This window comes from Hemitrygon akajei, chromosome 26 (assembly GCF_048418815.1).
Source record: "Hemitrygon akajei chromosome 26, sHemAka1.3, whole genome shotgun sequence".
In the NCBI taxonomy this organism is placed as follows: Eukaryota; Metazoa; Chordata; class Chondrichthyes; order Myliobatiformes; family Dasyatidae; genus Hemitrygon; species Hemitrygon akajei.
This window is the reverse complement of record NC_133149.1, coordinates 29,381,419-29,396,414: the sequence shown is the minus strand read 5'-3', so window position 1 is coordinate 29,396,414 and position 14,996 is coordinate 29,381,419. Positions and strand designations below refer to the sequence as shown.

Here is a 14,996-nt window from a genome sequence, read left to right as displayed (position 1 = left end):
TATCAAGGACATCTTTACAAGGCAGTTCCTCATAAAGAACCTCTACCATCCGGGACATGAGCTCTTGTTATTACTACCATCAAGGAGGAGGTACAGGAGCATGAAGACCCACGCTCAAAGTTTTAGGAACAGCTTCTTTCCCTTCACCATCGGATTTCTGAATGGTCCATGGACTCATGAACACTACCTCGCTAATCCTCTTTTGCGCTGTTTACTTATTTTACGTTTGTAACTTATGGCAGTTTTTATGTCTTGCACTGTACTGTTGCACAAAACAACAAATTTCACAACATATGTCACTGATAATGAACCTGATTTGATGATTGATGGGATAGAAAAGCATCAAGCAACAAAAAACAAAGGGATGCTAGTTGAAATAGTCCAGAAAAAAGCTCAAAGACAGCTGATTGTCAATCTCCCATTACTGCTGGACTCTAGCCCCACAGCTTTTCCTAGAGTTCCCCTTGACTCCAAGTTCTTTTTTCTTCCTTTACTGGATTTTACAACTTATCATTATTCCCTGAAAGCCCCTGCTTCTCTGTGATCATGGGCCATCACAACCTTTCTAGATCTTGTGATCTCACAAGTGCACTTTGGGAGCCGGACTGCCACTTCCACATCTTATGTCTTCTACTCCAATTTTTCACAGCATGTGAATGGCTGCGGCAGAAACTGAGGGTTGGATTTATAGGTGGTTCTATAAGTGAGAACACAAACTTTCAAAAAGATGAACTTTTACAAGTTGCATCGAATAGTAATTATTCATTGTGAAATACCAGTTAAAATGGTGTTAATTCTTTCTCCATTCCTCTTTTTGGCTCTCCTCTTACCCCTTCTCTTCATCTCACCTGCCTATCAACTCCCTCTGGTGCCCCTCCTCCTTCCCTTTCTTCTATGGTCCACTCTCATCTCCTATCAGATTCCTCCTTCTTCAGTCCCTTACCTTTTCCACCTATCACCTCCCAGCTTCTCACTTTATCCCCCATCCAACACCTTCCCCCTCATCTGGTCTCACCTATCACCTGCCAGATGTACTCCTTCCCTTCCCCCCACCTTCTCATTCAAGTTTCTTCTCCATTCCTTTCCAGTCCTGATGAAGGGTCCTGGCCCAAAATGTCAACTGTTTATTCCTCTCCATAGACATTGCTGACCTGCTGTGTTCCTGCAGCATTTTATGTGTATTAATTCTTTTTACTGCATTTCTGAGTTTATACAGCATTTTCAGTCTAATGTTTGTCTACTTAAAATGTCAGAGTATTGGAAAAGGAATGGCTAATTTACCCATTCAGCCATTTTTGCCATTCCATGGCTAATCTAAAATGCTCTTCAATATATTTTTCCATACATCCTTATTGGGAAGTGTTTTCTGTTGTTACTTACCAAATGTTAATAATGGACTCAAATGACTTGATAACAAATTAATTATTTATTTATCGAGGTACAGCGCAGAATAGGTCCTTGGAGCCACACTGCACAGCCTCCCCGATTTAACTCTAGCCTAATCACGGGACAATTTACAATGACCAATTAACCTACTAATCGGCATGTCCTTAGACTGTGGGAGGAAACTGGAGCACCCAGAGGAAACTCATGCAGTCACAGGGAGAACACACAAACTCCTTACAGGCAGTGGCAGGAATTGAACCCAGGTCACCTGTATTGTAAAGCATTGTGCTAACCAATATGCTACCATGCCATCCTAATTAGGACCTCCTTACTTTTAGCTTCCCAACTTACTTTTTAGCTTTTTAGTCTTATAACAGACTATCTTTTCAAGCCTATTTTCTTACACTGAAATCCATTTATCATTGTTTTGACTATACTTAATTTACTAATATTGTTTAACAGTTTACTTTTCCTTCCAGAAAATAAGATGAGTGCGTATAAATTTTCTAAGCTTCTGCGTCTTGCAAATTAATCGAAGAATAATTTTAACACAAAAAGTATTTTCACACAAGGAACTTTAATTGCAGCAGCATTAGAGAATCCAGTCTGATTTGGGCTAAGCATTGGAGCAAAATATAAATTTTCACAATGTACACTCCTTGGAGCTAAAGTTCCTATTCACAATATTTATATACAGATAATCCGATTGTATTTTTATGCTTTATCTGTGAATCTCATTCATGTTCACACATTTTTGCAAATGCTTAAGTACATTCCATGCAAATAATTTTGCTGCTGAATCAGCAGCTTGACTGTGTTCAAATCTCTCACTGGCCCGCTGCTGTTACACAGTCCAGCACAGTGCTGAACCACAAGGGTCGAAGTGTTCCAGTACTGACCCTCAATGGGAGGTCACTGACCACTGTTTTTGGCTCCAGGACTGGATAGAGTGGAAAAGTCAGATGAACACCCGATACCTCGTCACGTAAACTCCAAGGACAATGGGTAAGAACAGTTTGCCGTTGCCTTGCAGTTAATGGAATATCTGCATTTCGGCTCCTGAGAGGCTGCATTTTAAGACTCTTACAGAAAATAGTCAATTTGTTGAGTTACTCATGGAGTTGCCAGCACCTAAGGAAGTTCAGCCTCCAAATCATTTCGTCTTTTACAAGAGAAAAACTGGGGCTAAAAAGCACCTTATGAAATTTTTGACTCTTAACAGACTTCCAAGACCTGAAAAAATTGAACAATGGATGCTTAACATAACACCAGTAACAACTATAAAGTGATCCAGTCTTTTGTTGAATCCTTTCCATTTGGTGTTTGCATTGATTGCAGATTCTTGCTCCATTAATAAATCATTCTGCCTGTTGCTCTGTGTAGCCACTGATGGTCAGTTTATTCAAGATACTGTAAAATGGCTGAAAGATAAACTCAGGGTTCTGCAGTCATGCAGTTATCAAATCCTGGCGCGAAACTCGTACTGCTGAATATTCAGAGGTATCATCAACTTGATGGCGAGGAGATGAACCATAAAAATATTGGAGCTCCTGTTTGGTATTTTTCTCTGTTACATCAGCAGCTTGCTGGAATTAGCATAAAATTATAAATAATCAGTATCATATCCTTAGGACAAGTTTTTTTTAAAGTGGAATAACACTAAAATCACTGATGTTTTTTAGGCCAGGCAATAACCGTGGAAAGAGAAAGCTAAAAGAATAAAATATCTGAAAAGTATCATTTTTACTTCAGCTTACCAATATGAAACACACAGTGTGGTTGGCACATTTTCTCTGAGATTTTTCTGCTAATTCACACTCTGGTTAATTGTGCCTGTTTGGATTTTAGTAGCGGCTACTGCAGTAATGTTATAATATTATATATTATGTAATGTTATATAGTATAGTAATATTATAATCTGTAAATTTACTATCTTTCCTAGATTGAAAGAGGATAATAGTTAAGGGGTATATTGTTGACTGGAAGGGATTAGTGCTGGGACCATTGTTGCTTGCTATACCTATAAATGAATAAACTGCAGATGCTGGAAACTGAAGGGAAAAATAAAATGCTCGAGGAACTCAGAAGGTTAGGCAGCATCAAGATGGTGCCAGCAATCGACACGACCAATGGCGATGTCCTGCAGACAGTACACGAAGCCACTTCGTCTTCTCTTCCTTTTTAAAAATATACTTCTGCTATTAATCTGTGTGCAATTGCAGCCTGTAATTTACATTTTGATTATGTGTTTTTGGGCCGACTGAGTGACCTGGCGCTTTTGCTGTCTCCGAGGGAATTTGGCGTGGTTGCGAGCGAGGTTGAAAATGGAGTGTGCGGCCTAATGGCAGAGCATATACCCATGATCGTCTCCATTACTCGCCGATTAAAGCGCCGAGCAAGATTGAAACCAAGGAGGACAAGAGCAGAAGGTGAGCGGGTGTTCAGCGCTGTCTGCACGCGTTTCACTGGTCTCCCTCTCACTCACTGCTGCCGGAGGAAGGTGCAGGAGTCTTGGGCCTTGGGCAAGGATTGATTAGCTAAGTTTGTGGATTGGACTCATTTTTAAGAGGACTCTGCAGCTCATGCTTTATGTCTTTCTGGTTTCTGGTTATTCTTTGTTTTTTTATTGCTATTTTGCGCGATTTTGATCAGAGCACTTTGAAGCGGACTAGCTCTGCGGCCTGCAGTCAATGAATGGCATAGCGCTAAACTGAGTTCAACTGAACTAAACTGAACATTCCTAGACTGTTTTAATGACTCTGTGGTTTGATGTTTTATATTCTGTGAGCTATTTGCTCATTTTTTGCCTTTGGCACAATTTGTTCTTTTTTTTTTGCGCATGGTGTTCTCTTTCATGGTGTTCCTTTAGTTTGTGGCTGCTGGTGGGAAGACTAATCTCATGGTTGTATATGAGAAACAAACTTGACAAAAAATGTACTTTGAATCTGTGGTGGGAAATGGACAACCAACATTTCAGGTCAAGAACTTGCATCTGCATGAAGTTTCTCAAACCAAAATGTCTACTCTCTAACTTTCTTTCTGCTTTTCCTGCTAAGTTCCTCCAGCATGATCCATGTAAATGACTTTGAAAAGGCATTCGGATAGGTGCTTAAAGGAGAAAGCTTTCCTCCTACATTCCAAAAATGTATGGATTAGTAGATTAAAAGATAAAGATTAGCTCTATTTCTCACATGTACAGTTTGTCTGTTTCCTGATGCCAGCGATATGCAGAGCTTGCAGCTACTATATCTTTTCCATACGGACTTCAGAGTTATGAATCTGACCTTAAAGTACACACTCCATAGTAGTCCTGGTTCAGCAGCATAAAAGCTGCGATTAAGATAAAGGAAAAGAGGCATGGAGGTGGAAAGAGGTGAATACATACACTCAGTGGCCACTTCATTAGGCACAGCAGTGGAACCCAGTGTGGTCAGAAAGTTCAAAGAGAGATGGAGTTCAAGAAAAACTTCAGTAACCAAATATTGATCTTTTTCTTTTCAAAGTTGTAGATTTTTTTGCGCATTTATTACTTATCAAATGGTTGAAAATTTATGAATGCACTAGCCCCAATTTCCTCTAGCATATACTGTTACTAGTGGGAGAGCTGTTCATTCAACCCGCTGTTATTTCTTTCAGAGTAAAGTATATTGGTAAGTTCTTGTTGTAGCACAGCCTCTTCTGGTGGGGAGTAAATCAGACTGCAAGTTCTGTACTTTCATGCTCAATTAGAAGATCCTATCTTCCCTTCTCTATGAAGCCTGTCTGGCAACCGTACCTTTTTATTGTATCAATATTTTCAAGAGATAACTGTACAAGTATAGAATACGCCACATGGCTTCTCTGTGTGCTTCAAATCAAAACAGCACAGCAAGTTAAAACTGATCAACCTAGTGAAGGTGCCAACATTACTGTAACAATTTACACTCAACAGCCTCCTATACCTAATAAAGTGGTCACTGAGCGTATATTCATAGCCCATAGTCTATCCACATCAAAGTGTTGTACATTCAGAGATGCTCTCCTGCACACCACTGTTGCAATGCATGGTTATTTGAATTACTGTCACCTTCCTGTCAGCTTGAACCATTGTCCATTCCTCTGACCCCTCTCATTTTCACCCACAGAACTGCCGCTCACTAGATTTTTTTTGTTTCTCGCACCATTCTATGTAAGTTGTAGAGACTGTTGTGTGTGAAAATCCCAAAAGATCAGCAGTTTCTGAGATACTCAAGCCACCCTGTCTGGCAACACTAATTATGCCATGGTCAAAGTCATCTAGATCACATTTCTTCCCCATTCTGATGTTTGAACTGAACAACAACTGAACCTCTTGACCTTAATACTTTTATGTATTAAGTTGCATTAGGTATTTGCATTAATGAGCAGGTGTACAGGTGTAATTAATAAAGGGGCCACCAAGTGTATTTCCAGTGTCTGTGGCCACATTCAATCCCAGTGGATTGATTCTTTTGCTGTGAGTGGCCTGAGACATACAGCATTGAACTTTGCAGCAGGAAGCTCCTACATGCTTCTTGTCGATCACAAATGATCTCCAAAACATCTAATGCAGAGATCAGGCAGTAAGGTATATCAAACCATTGCTGCCTCATTGGGAATATTTTAATTCATGTCTAGTTGGTGACTTGTTGGAGGATTTGCTCTTTGTTGTATTGGGACTGGAAAATGAAGGTCATAGGTCGCAATACATTGGCTCATTGCACCAGTAAACGTGAAATGAACACTGTGCAAATTCATAAATTTCACGATGAATGACCAGTCTAATTTCTCAGACATTGAGATTTCACAGATGTTAAAACATTACCATAACTACTTAATATGAATTTAAATATAAAGACAGTCTCAACTAGGTCAGCTCCCTTTCTATGTGATTGCACTATGACAATGTCATACTACAGGCTTTCCATTTTCTGCCTCTCCACCTACTATGAGCCCAAAATTTACAAACATTTGCAAATGTCACAATTTCAATCCAAAGTCTTAGATGATGACAAAGAGGCAGCAAATGGAAATGTGTGTGGAACGTGTATCATCCACACAATGAATTCTACCAACACACCTAGTCTCCTTTACCCAACATTGGAGAATAACCATCCTCTTTCAGGTCAGGGACAGGAGATCGATCCTCCCACCCCCTCCCTGTCTCTCTGCTTTGCCACCTTTCCCTCTCTGTAAGCCCAGCTGCATTCAGAGCTTTCTTGTCAAAGAAGGTGTATTCAATAAATCAAGGGCAGAGTACTTCATTAGATACAATTGTTCAAACAAGAAATTGACATGACTATCCAATAAATGCAGATGCATTTAAGATGCATAAAAGATAGATAAACAGTTGTGTAATATTAATACCTTGAGCTTTTGGTTATAGAGACGTTTTGGACTATGAATAACAATGTCTGCATAGGAGACTTCTTCTTCTTCACTATTACCTTCATCAACAAAGGTAGCTTCTGTAGGGGAAAAATGAATATGTGAAACATTTATTGGAATATGTGGAAGAAGTTTAAGTCCTTGAACTTTTTTTTACCTGTTGGATACTGTCTGTTGTTTGGCTGACTCTTTTTCCTGACTACTGCATATACTGTATCTGTCAAATGAATCAGAATATATGAATATCAGAGATAATAATAAACTCATCTAACATTCTAACACATTAGATTGGAGAAGCCTTGTGTGCAGAATAAATTACACCAAAGATCAGCTGGGCTGTTTTAGTTCTGTAAACTCTACGCAATCCTTTTCATGGCTGTCTAGAAATTCATCTTTAGTCAGAAGCATGATTTGGCCCAGTTTTGTAGGAGTAGCACATGTGCTATGTGTCCTTGTATCTGATTTCCCCAAACTTATGTTAACTTTTGATTTTACTGCCAAAAATAACTGAGCAAATACTAGTACATGGGGATGAGTATAAATATATATGTGGTAAGAACAGATATTGTGGGACGAAGAGACTGTTTCCGTGTGGTACGACTAAGGTAGGAGCACAATCTCTGAGTATTAAACTTTGTCTCTTCTAGATCAATGCTGTTGTGAGCTAATCTGCCTAGCCCAGCTGTGAATAGTCAGCATCAACCACTAAGCTTTCCTGTCATACCCTTCTTGTTCCTAAAGCTGCATGATTTAGTAAAATTTCTTAGCAGGCGGTGGCATATATTTTTGTTAACAGCAAATGGTATTGAAAATTGAATGTAGCTCCAGCGTAACTTATTTATAACCATCGTGTCTTAATCTTGTTTGTTAGCATGCCTGAGAGCTTAACTTCCTGATTTTCTGACTGAAGTCTCATCTGTTTACGTTAGTTTAGGGCTGATATCTGAAAAAAGCAGGTGGTTACAAGTTTGGTGCCTTGTAAAGAAAGTATTTTTAGAAATGAAAGTAATTTATTTCATTATAAAGCATTCTAGTTTTCTTAGCAAAGAGATCCTGGCATTTACATGAACAACTTTTTTTGTTCTAAGGGAGCAGTAAAAAATACAAGGGTAGTAACTGCTGAGGGCATCGAAACAAACACGTGTTTTGTGGATGTAAATATTCTATTGCTGATGAGACAACGTACAATTAGAATTTGTCTGAAAACATTTTGTGCACAAAAGTTTAACTCTGGAATTTCATGATTAATTGAGAAATTTGGGTCAATTTGTATTGCAGGTCAGAGAGGTAAATCGAGGAAGAGACACAGCAAAGGTTGCTGGGGGTGTAAGGGAAGGTGGGGGATAGGAGTGCGTCCATTAGCTTTTAAGTTGCCAGGCTGGAGTAGGAGCGAACATTACTTTCTTGAATTTTATTTATTTAAGCTGGCCATAGACTGCGTAATTCATCTCATTCTACCTAGGCAGGAAGTACTGGCCAGCAGGAGTTTTCATCCTTATAATGATTTGAGCTTATTATATAGTTGCCTTTGACTGCACTCAATGTGAATTCGAAGCAAGTTCATAATGAACATTTCAGACCACATGTATACATTGAGCGGCTGCAAAATAAAAATATCCATTAACTATTCTTGTGCTTTAACTATTTTCGCTTTGACCGCCAGAACTTGAAGAAAAATTTACAAACTCCCACAGCCCCTGACAGCCCTGTGATTTTGGTTTCTGAAGTTGACCTGAGGGCATCCTTCAGGAGGGTGAACCCAAGGAAAGCATCCAGCCTAGACAGTGTACCTGGCTGAGTACTGAAGACCTGTGCTAATCAACTGGCTGGACTGTTTACTGACATCTCTAACCTCTCTCTTCAGCAGTATGAAGTACCCACCTGCTTCAAGGAGGCTTCAATCACACTGTTGCCCAAGAAGAATGTAGTAACCGGCCTCAATGATTATTCTCCAGTAGCACTTACATACACTGCGATGAAGTGCTTTGTGAGGTTGGTCATGAAACATATCAACTCCTGCCTGAGGAGTGACTTGGATCTGCTCCAATTTGCCTACCGTCACAACAGGTCACCGGCAGATGCCATTTCACTCAGCCCTGGAACATCTGGACAGAGAAGCTGCATACATCAGGATGCTCTTCATTAACATTCATACTTTTTACAAAACTACTGACTCCCACAGCTATCTTGACTATACTTCTTCCCACCCTGTCTCCTGTAAAAATCTCATTCCCTTTTCTCAGTTGCATATCTCTGCCACATCTGTTCCTAGGATGAGGCTTTCCTTTCTAGAAGATCAGAGATGCCCTCTGTTTCCAAAGAAAAAAACAGGGTTCCCCTTCCTCCACCATTAACGCTGCCCTCACCCCATCTTCTCACCACTTTAACAGGGATAGAGTTGCTCTTGTCCTCACCTACCACCCCATGAGCCTCCACATCCAACACATCATGCTCTACAATTTCTGCAATCTTCACCACGATCCTCCTCCCAAACACATCTTTACTCCCCACCACCCCCTCCACACTACCCAATTTCTGCAGAGATCACTCCCTCCAAGATTCTATTGTCTGTTTGTCCCTCCCCACTTATCTACTAATCTCTCTCTTGGCACTTATCCCTGCAAACAGAAGAAGTGCTACACCTGCCCATTCACCTCCTTCCTTACCACCATACAGGGCCTCAAACAGTCCTTCCCATTGATGCAACACTTCACCTTCAAATCTTTTGGGGTCTTCTACTGTATGTGGTGCTCCTGATTTGGCCTCCTCTACATTGGTAAGACCCAACATAGATTGGGGAACCGCTTTGTCAAGCATCTCACTCCATCCGCAAGAAGCAAGATTTTCTTGTGGCCAACCATTTTAAATCCAATCCCATTCCCATTCTGACATAACTGTCTATGGCATCCTCTACTGTCACGATGAGGCCATTTTCATGTTGGAGGAGCATCACCTCATATTCCATCTGTGTAGCCTCTAACTTGATGTCATGAACATCGATTACTTTAGCTTCCGGTAATTTTCCCTTCCCCTTCCCTCTTTTTCAAATCCCCAATCTGGCTCCACTCTTACCTCTTCTCTTTTTATCACCTGCCTATCACCTCCCTGATGCCCCTCCTCCCTTCCTTTCTTCTCCTCTCTTATCAGATTCCTTTATCTCCAACTATTTACCTTTTCCACCGATCACCTCCCAGCTTCTTACTTCATCACCCCTCCCCCATCCACCCAGCTTCACCTGTCATCTTCTTGTCTGTACTCCTTCCCCTCCCCCACCTTCTTACTTTGGCTTCTTTCCCCTTCCTTTTCAGTCCTGATGAAGGGTCTTGGCCTAAAATATTGACTGTTTATTCATTTACATAGATGCTGCCTGACCTGCTGATATTCTCAAGCCTTTTGTATGTGTTACTTTTCATTGACTACAGCTCTGCATTCAACACTATCATTCTATCAAAACTAATCAATACGCTCCAAGACCTAGGCCTTGATATCTCCTTGTGCAACTGGATCCTCGATTTCCTCGCTTGTAGACCCCAGTCAGTTCAGATTTGCAACAACGTCTCCTCCACAATCTCCATCAGCACAGATGCATCACAAGGCTGTGTACTTAGCCCCCCCCCCCCCGCTCTACTCATTTTATACTTCTGACTGTGAGGCTAAGTACGACTGATAACACCACTGATGTCGGCCAGATAAAAGGTGGTGATGAATCAGCATAAAGGATGGAGATTGAATGATGCCACAACAACAACTTCTCTCTCAATGTCAACAAAACCAAAGAGCTAATTATTAACTACAGGAGCAGAAAACTGGATGTCCATGAGCCAGTCCTCATCAGGGTATTGGAGGGAGATAGAGAGGGTCAGCAACTTTAAATTATTTGGTGTCCTGGACTAGCATACAGGTGCCATTACAAAGAAGACATGGCAGAGCCTCTGTTTTCTTAGAAGTCTGAAGATTCGGCATGTCATCAAAAACTTTGAGAAACTTCTAAAGATGCATAGTGCAGACTATCATGACTGGTTGCATATGTCCTGATATGGAAAAACCAATGCCTAAGAACAGAAAAGCCTACAAAAAGTTGAGGATACATCCCAGTTCATCACAGCTACAGCCTTCCCCATCACTGAGAGCATCTACAAGGAGCGCTGCCACAAGAAAGCAACATCCATCAACAAAGAACATCCACTATCCAACCATGCTCTCTTCTCACTGCTGCCATCAAGAAGGAGGTGCAAGAGCCTCAGGACCTGGCGACACATATGTATTTGGATAATAAATTCACTTTGAATTTTGAACTTTGTGCATCCCCTATATGCCTATTTTCCTCTTGCCTTTGGTTGTTTGAATACTCCAGCATGTGCTCCCCTGGGTCTATAACATGAATAGTGAAAGGTTGCTCACCCAACACTGACTGTTGCAGATAATCTTGCAGAGTGACCTCAAGTAACTCTGTGGCTTTAAGGTGTTGCTTCAGAATTCGATAAGCAGTAACTGGGAGGCAAGCGAGTTTTGCAGCTTTTCAGACAAGGGTGGGAGATAATTTAGTGAGTATTGCTCAATGTCAATACCTGCCAGGACTCAGATACTAGCAATGTGTGAAAGTCGTGATCTTTGCATTTGAGAACTGGTGTAATGGTAAATTGTGTGGTCTGGATGAAGATTACACTTGCGAGCTGGTAAGTGAAGCTGATGGTGCATGCAGCTGTGTTAAAACCCAACTATGCAACTGGTTAGTTAATGAGCTCATGACTTAACGATGGTTTCAATTGACCTTGGTCGAACATATGAGTTCAAAGAATTTTCTACTATGTACTGCAGTCAGGTCTTTGGAGTCTAACTCCTTCCAATTACATCCATATTGCTTCCCTCTGAGATTACTGCCACATTACTGTGTGATTGGAAGATCCCCTCAACTCCAAATGACAGAGGTCCCATTATGTTTTCCTCACTTTGTCAACCGAGGCATTCAGTACTGTCCTGATCAATCTGTTCTCCGCCTTCATCCTTTTCCTGCAATTTCTTTCAATAAACTGCAGTGGCCATCAGAATAATTTCCATCACTGGCTCCACTTACAGCCCATCTTCCCTTTAAGGGATGTGGGCTGATTTTAATCACTGAGTTAATGGGATAAAATAGAAAGAGATGCAAACAATCAGTGGGCCAGGCAGCATCTTGGGCAGTTAATGTGTCAGGCCAAACACTGCCTGAAATATTCTACTCTTTGCTGTAAACACAGATGCTCTGGACATGTAATCTTTGAAGTGAGACACAGCATCCTGGATGGAAGCTTCAACATGATGAACTGAGGAGAGTCCTATTTTCCTGAAGAACACTCAGCACCGCTTTAGCCATGACCAGCTGTTTCATTGAACCAGTGGTTCTCAAACTTTTTCTGTTCGTGGTCCACTTGTGTCTTTCATTTACCTCTGTGACCCCTGACCCCCCATCCTCTCCATTAGTTGCTGAAGTTATTTTTTGGTCAACTGTACTAATTATTCTAATATATAGTCAATATTTATGTTTTAACAGGTTATATGATTATATGTTAAATATACAGTAATGTTACAGATGTATATGAAAAATAAAACTGTTCCAAAGCTCTCTATTTATTATATAATATTCTTCCAATCAGCAACGAAAAAGCAGTTAATTTTGTTCCTTTGGGTATTTAGTGAGATCTTTGGAACTGATCATTACCACAATAGGTCTACAGTGGATATGTTCTCATTGGCTCTTCACATGGCCTTGAATCACCTGGACAATACTTATACTCATGTCAGGATGCTGTTCATTGACTACAACTCAGCGTTTAACACAATTATTCCTATAGTCCTGATCAAAAAGCTCCAAAACCTGGGTCTCTGTACCTCCCTCTGCAACTGGAGCCTTGACTTCCTCACTGGGAGACCACAGTCTGTGCAGAACATAAATAACATCTCCATCTTGATGATAATCAATACTGGTGCACCTCAAGGATGTGTGCTTAGCCCACTGTCCTATCCTTTCTACACCCATGTCTGTGTGGCTAGGCACAGCTCAGATGCCATCTATAAATTTGCTGATTTAACAACGATTGTTGACAGAATTTCAGATGGTGACAATAAGGCATACAGGAGCAAGATAGATCAGCTGGTTAACTGGTATCGCAACAACAACCTTGCACTCAGTGTCAGTAAGACCACAGAATTGATTACGGACTTCAGAAAGGTAAGACAAGGGAAGACATACCAGTCCTAATACAGGGATCAGAAGTGGAAAGAGGGAGCAATTTCAAGCTTCTGGGTGTCGACTTCTCTGAGGATCTACCCTGGACCCAGCACATCAATGCAGTTACAAAGAAAGCACAGAAGTGGATATATTTCATTAGGAGTTTGAGGAGGTTTGGTATGCCACAAAAGAAACTAGCAAATTTCACCAAATGTACCATGGAGAGCATTCTGACTGTCTTCATCACTGTGTGGTATAGCGTGGCCACTGCATGGGATCAAAATAAGCTGTAGAAAGCTGTGAACTCAGTCAGCTCCATCATGGGCACTAGCCTCCCCAGCATCCAGGACATCTTCAAGGAATGATGCCTCAAAAAGGCGGCGTCCATCACCTAGGACATGCACTCCTCTCATTGCTACTAATAGGGAGGAGGTACAGGAGCCTGAGAGGACATACTCAACAATTCAGGAATAACCTCTGCCCCTCTGCCATTGATTTCTGAATGGACATTGAGCCCATGTACACCACCTCACTACTTTTTTTCTCTCTTTTTGCACTATTTATTTAATTTAACATTTTTTAAGAAATATATGTATATACATACACACATACACATACACACACACAGTATATATACTTAGTATAATTTACAGTTCTTTTATTTTTATGTATTGTATTGTACTGCCGCCACACAACCAATTTCATGACATATGCTGGTGATATTAAATCTGATTGATTCTGATGCAAATTATCGAGTTTTTGAATATCTAGTTGCAACTTGGTTTAAGATCATCGAAGACCACCTCTTTTCACAACATCAAGACAGTTGCGAGCTTTTGATAGCAGGTGAAGAGCTTGACTAAAATCACATTCAACTGGATTCAGAGTGCTGGCAGGTGGTAAGAGTGGGCTCCCTCACCTCTGTCCCTCAGACCCTCAACACAGGTACCCCTCAGGGCTGTGTCCTAAGCTCCCTCCCTTACTCTCTGTATACCCATGACTGTGTCACTACCCACAGCTCCAATCTGCTAATTAAATTTCGTGACGACACTACACTGATTGGCCTAATCCCAAATAATAACGAGGCAGCCTACAGAGAGGAAGTTATCACCCTGACACAGTGGTGTCAAGGAAACAACCTCTCCCTCAATGTCGCAAAAACAAAGGAGCTGTTTGTGGATTACAGGAGGAATGGAGACAGGCTAACCCCTATTGACATCAATGGATCTGGGGTTGAGAGGGTGAACAGATTTAAGTTCCTCAGCTTACACATCACCGAGGATCTCACGTGATCTGTACATACTGGCTGTGTGGTGAAAAAAAATCACAACAGTGCCTCTTTCACCTCAAACGGTTGAAGAAGTTTTGTATGGGCCCCCAAATCCTAAGAACTTTCTACAGGGGCACAATTGAGAGCATCCTGACTGGCTGCATCACTGCCTGGTATGGGAACAGTACCTCCCTCAATCACAGGACTCTGCAGAGAGTGGTGCGGACAGCCCAGCACATCTGTAGATGTGAACTTCCCACTATTCAGGACACTTACACAAACAACTATGTAAAAAGGGCCCGAAGGATCATTGGGGACCCGAGTCACCCCCAACCACAAACTGTCCCAGCTGCTACCATCTGGGAAATGGTACCGCAGCATAAAAGCCAGGACCAACAGTCTCCGGGACAGCTTCTTCTACCAGGCCATCAGACTGATTCATGCTGATACAATTGTATTTCTATGCTATATTGACTGTCCTGTTGTACATATTATTCATTACAAATTACTATAAATTGCACATTGCACATTTAGACGGCAACATAGCATAAAGATTTTTACTCCTCATGTATATGAAGTGGAGGGAAATGCAATTTAAAACAACTTTTCTTTCCCCAGAGCTGTGGAAGCTCATTTGAATATTATTAGCTATCAATTGAATTTTGCTTGAGTTGTTATATCACTCTGCAGCTCAATAAGACATTCTTGCAATGTGGCGTCAACATCATTCACATTCGCCCCAAATTA

General features: G+C 41.1%; 1 protein-coding gene across 4 annotated transcripts in view; it reads right to left on the bottom strand.

Annotated features, from left to right (window-relative positions):
* Nucleotides 1-14,996, bottom strand: part of LOC140716682 (uncharacterized) — a 77,923-nt gene that overhangs the window by 26,891 nt on the left and 36,036 nt on the right. For 3 of the 4 annotated variants that reach the window (XR_012096349.1, XR_012096350.1, XR_012096348.1), the window contains exons 8-9: nucleotides 6,929-6,988; nucleotides 6,751-6,851 (exon numbers count right to left, since the gene is read on the bottom strand). Coding sequence is in view for 1 of the 4 variants with exons in the window: in XM_073029502.1 (XP_072885603.1) it covers nucleotides 2,835-2,972; nucleotides 6,751-6,851; nucleotides 6,929-6,988 (299 nt within the window). In the remaining 3 variants the exon portion in view is untranslated. Of the gene's footprint in view, nucleotides 1-1,944; nucleotides 2,973-6,750; nucleotides 6,852-6,928; nucleotides 6,989-14,996 lie in introns of those variants that run through there. The other variant, XM_073029502.1, reaches the window with a different exon arrangement.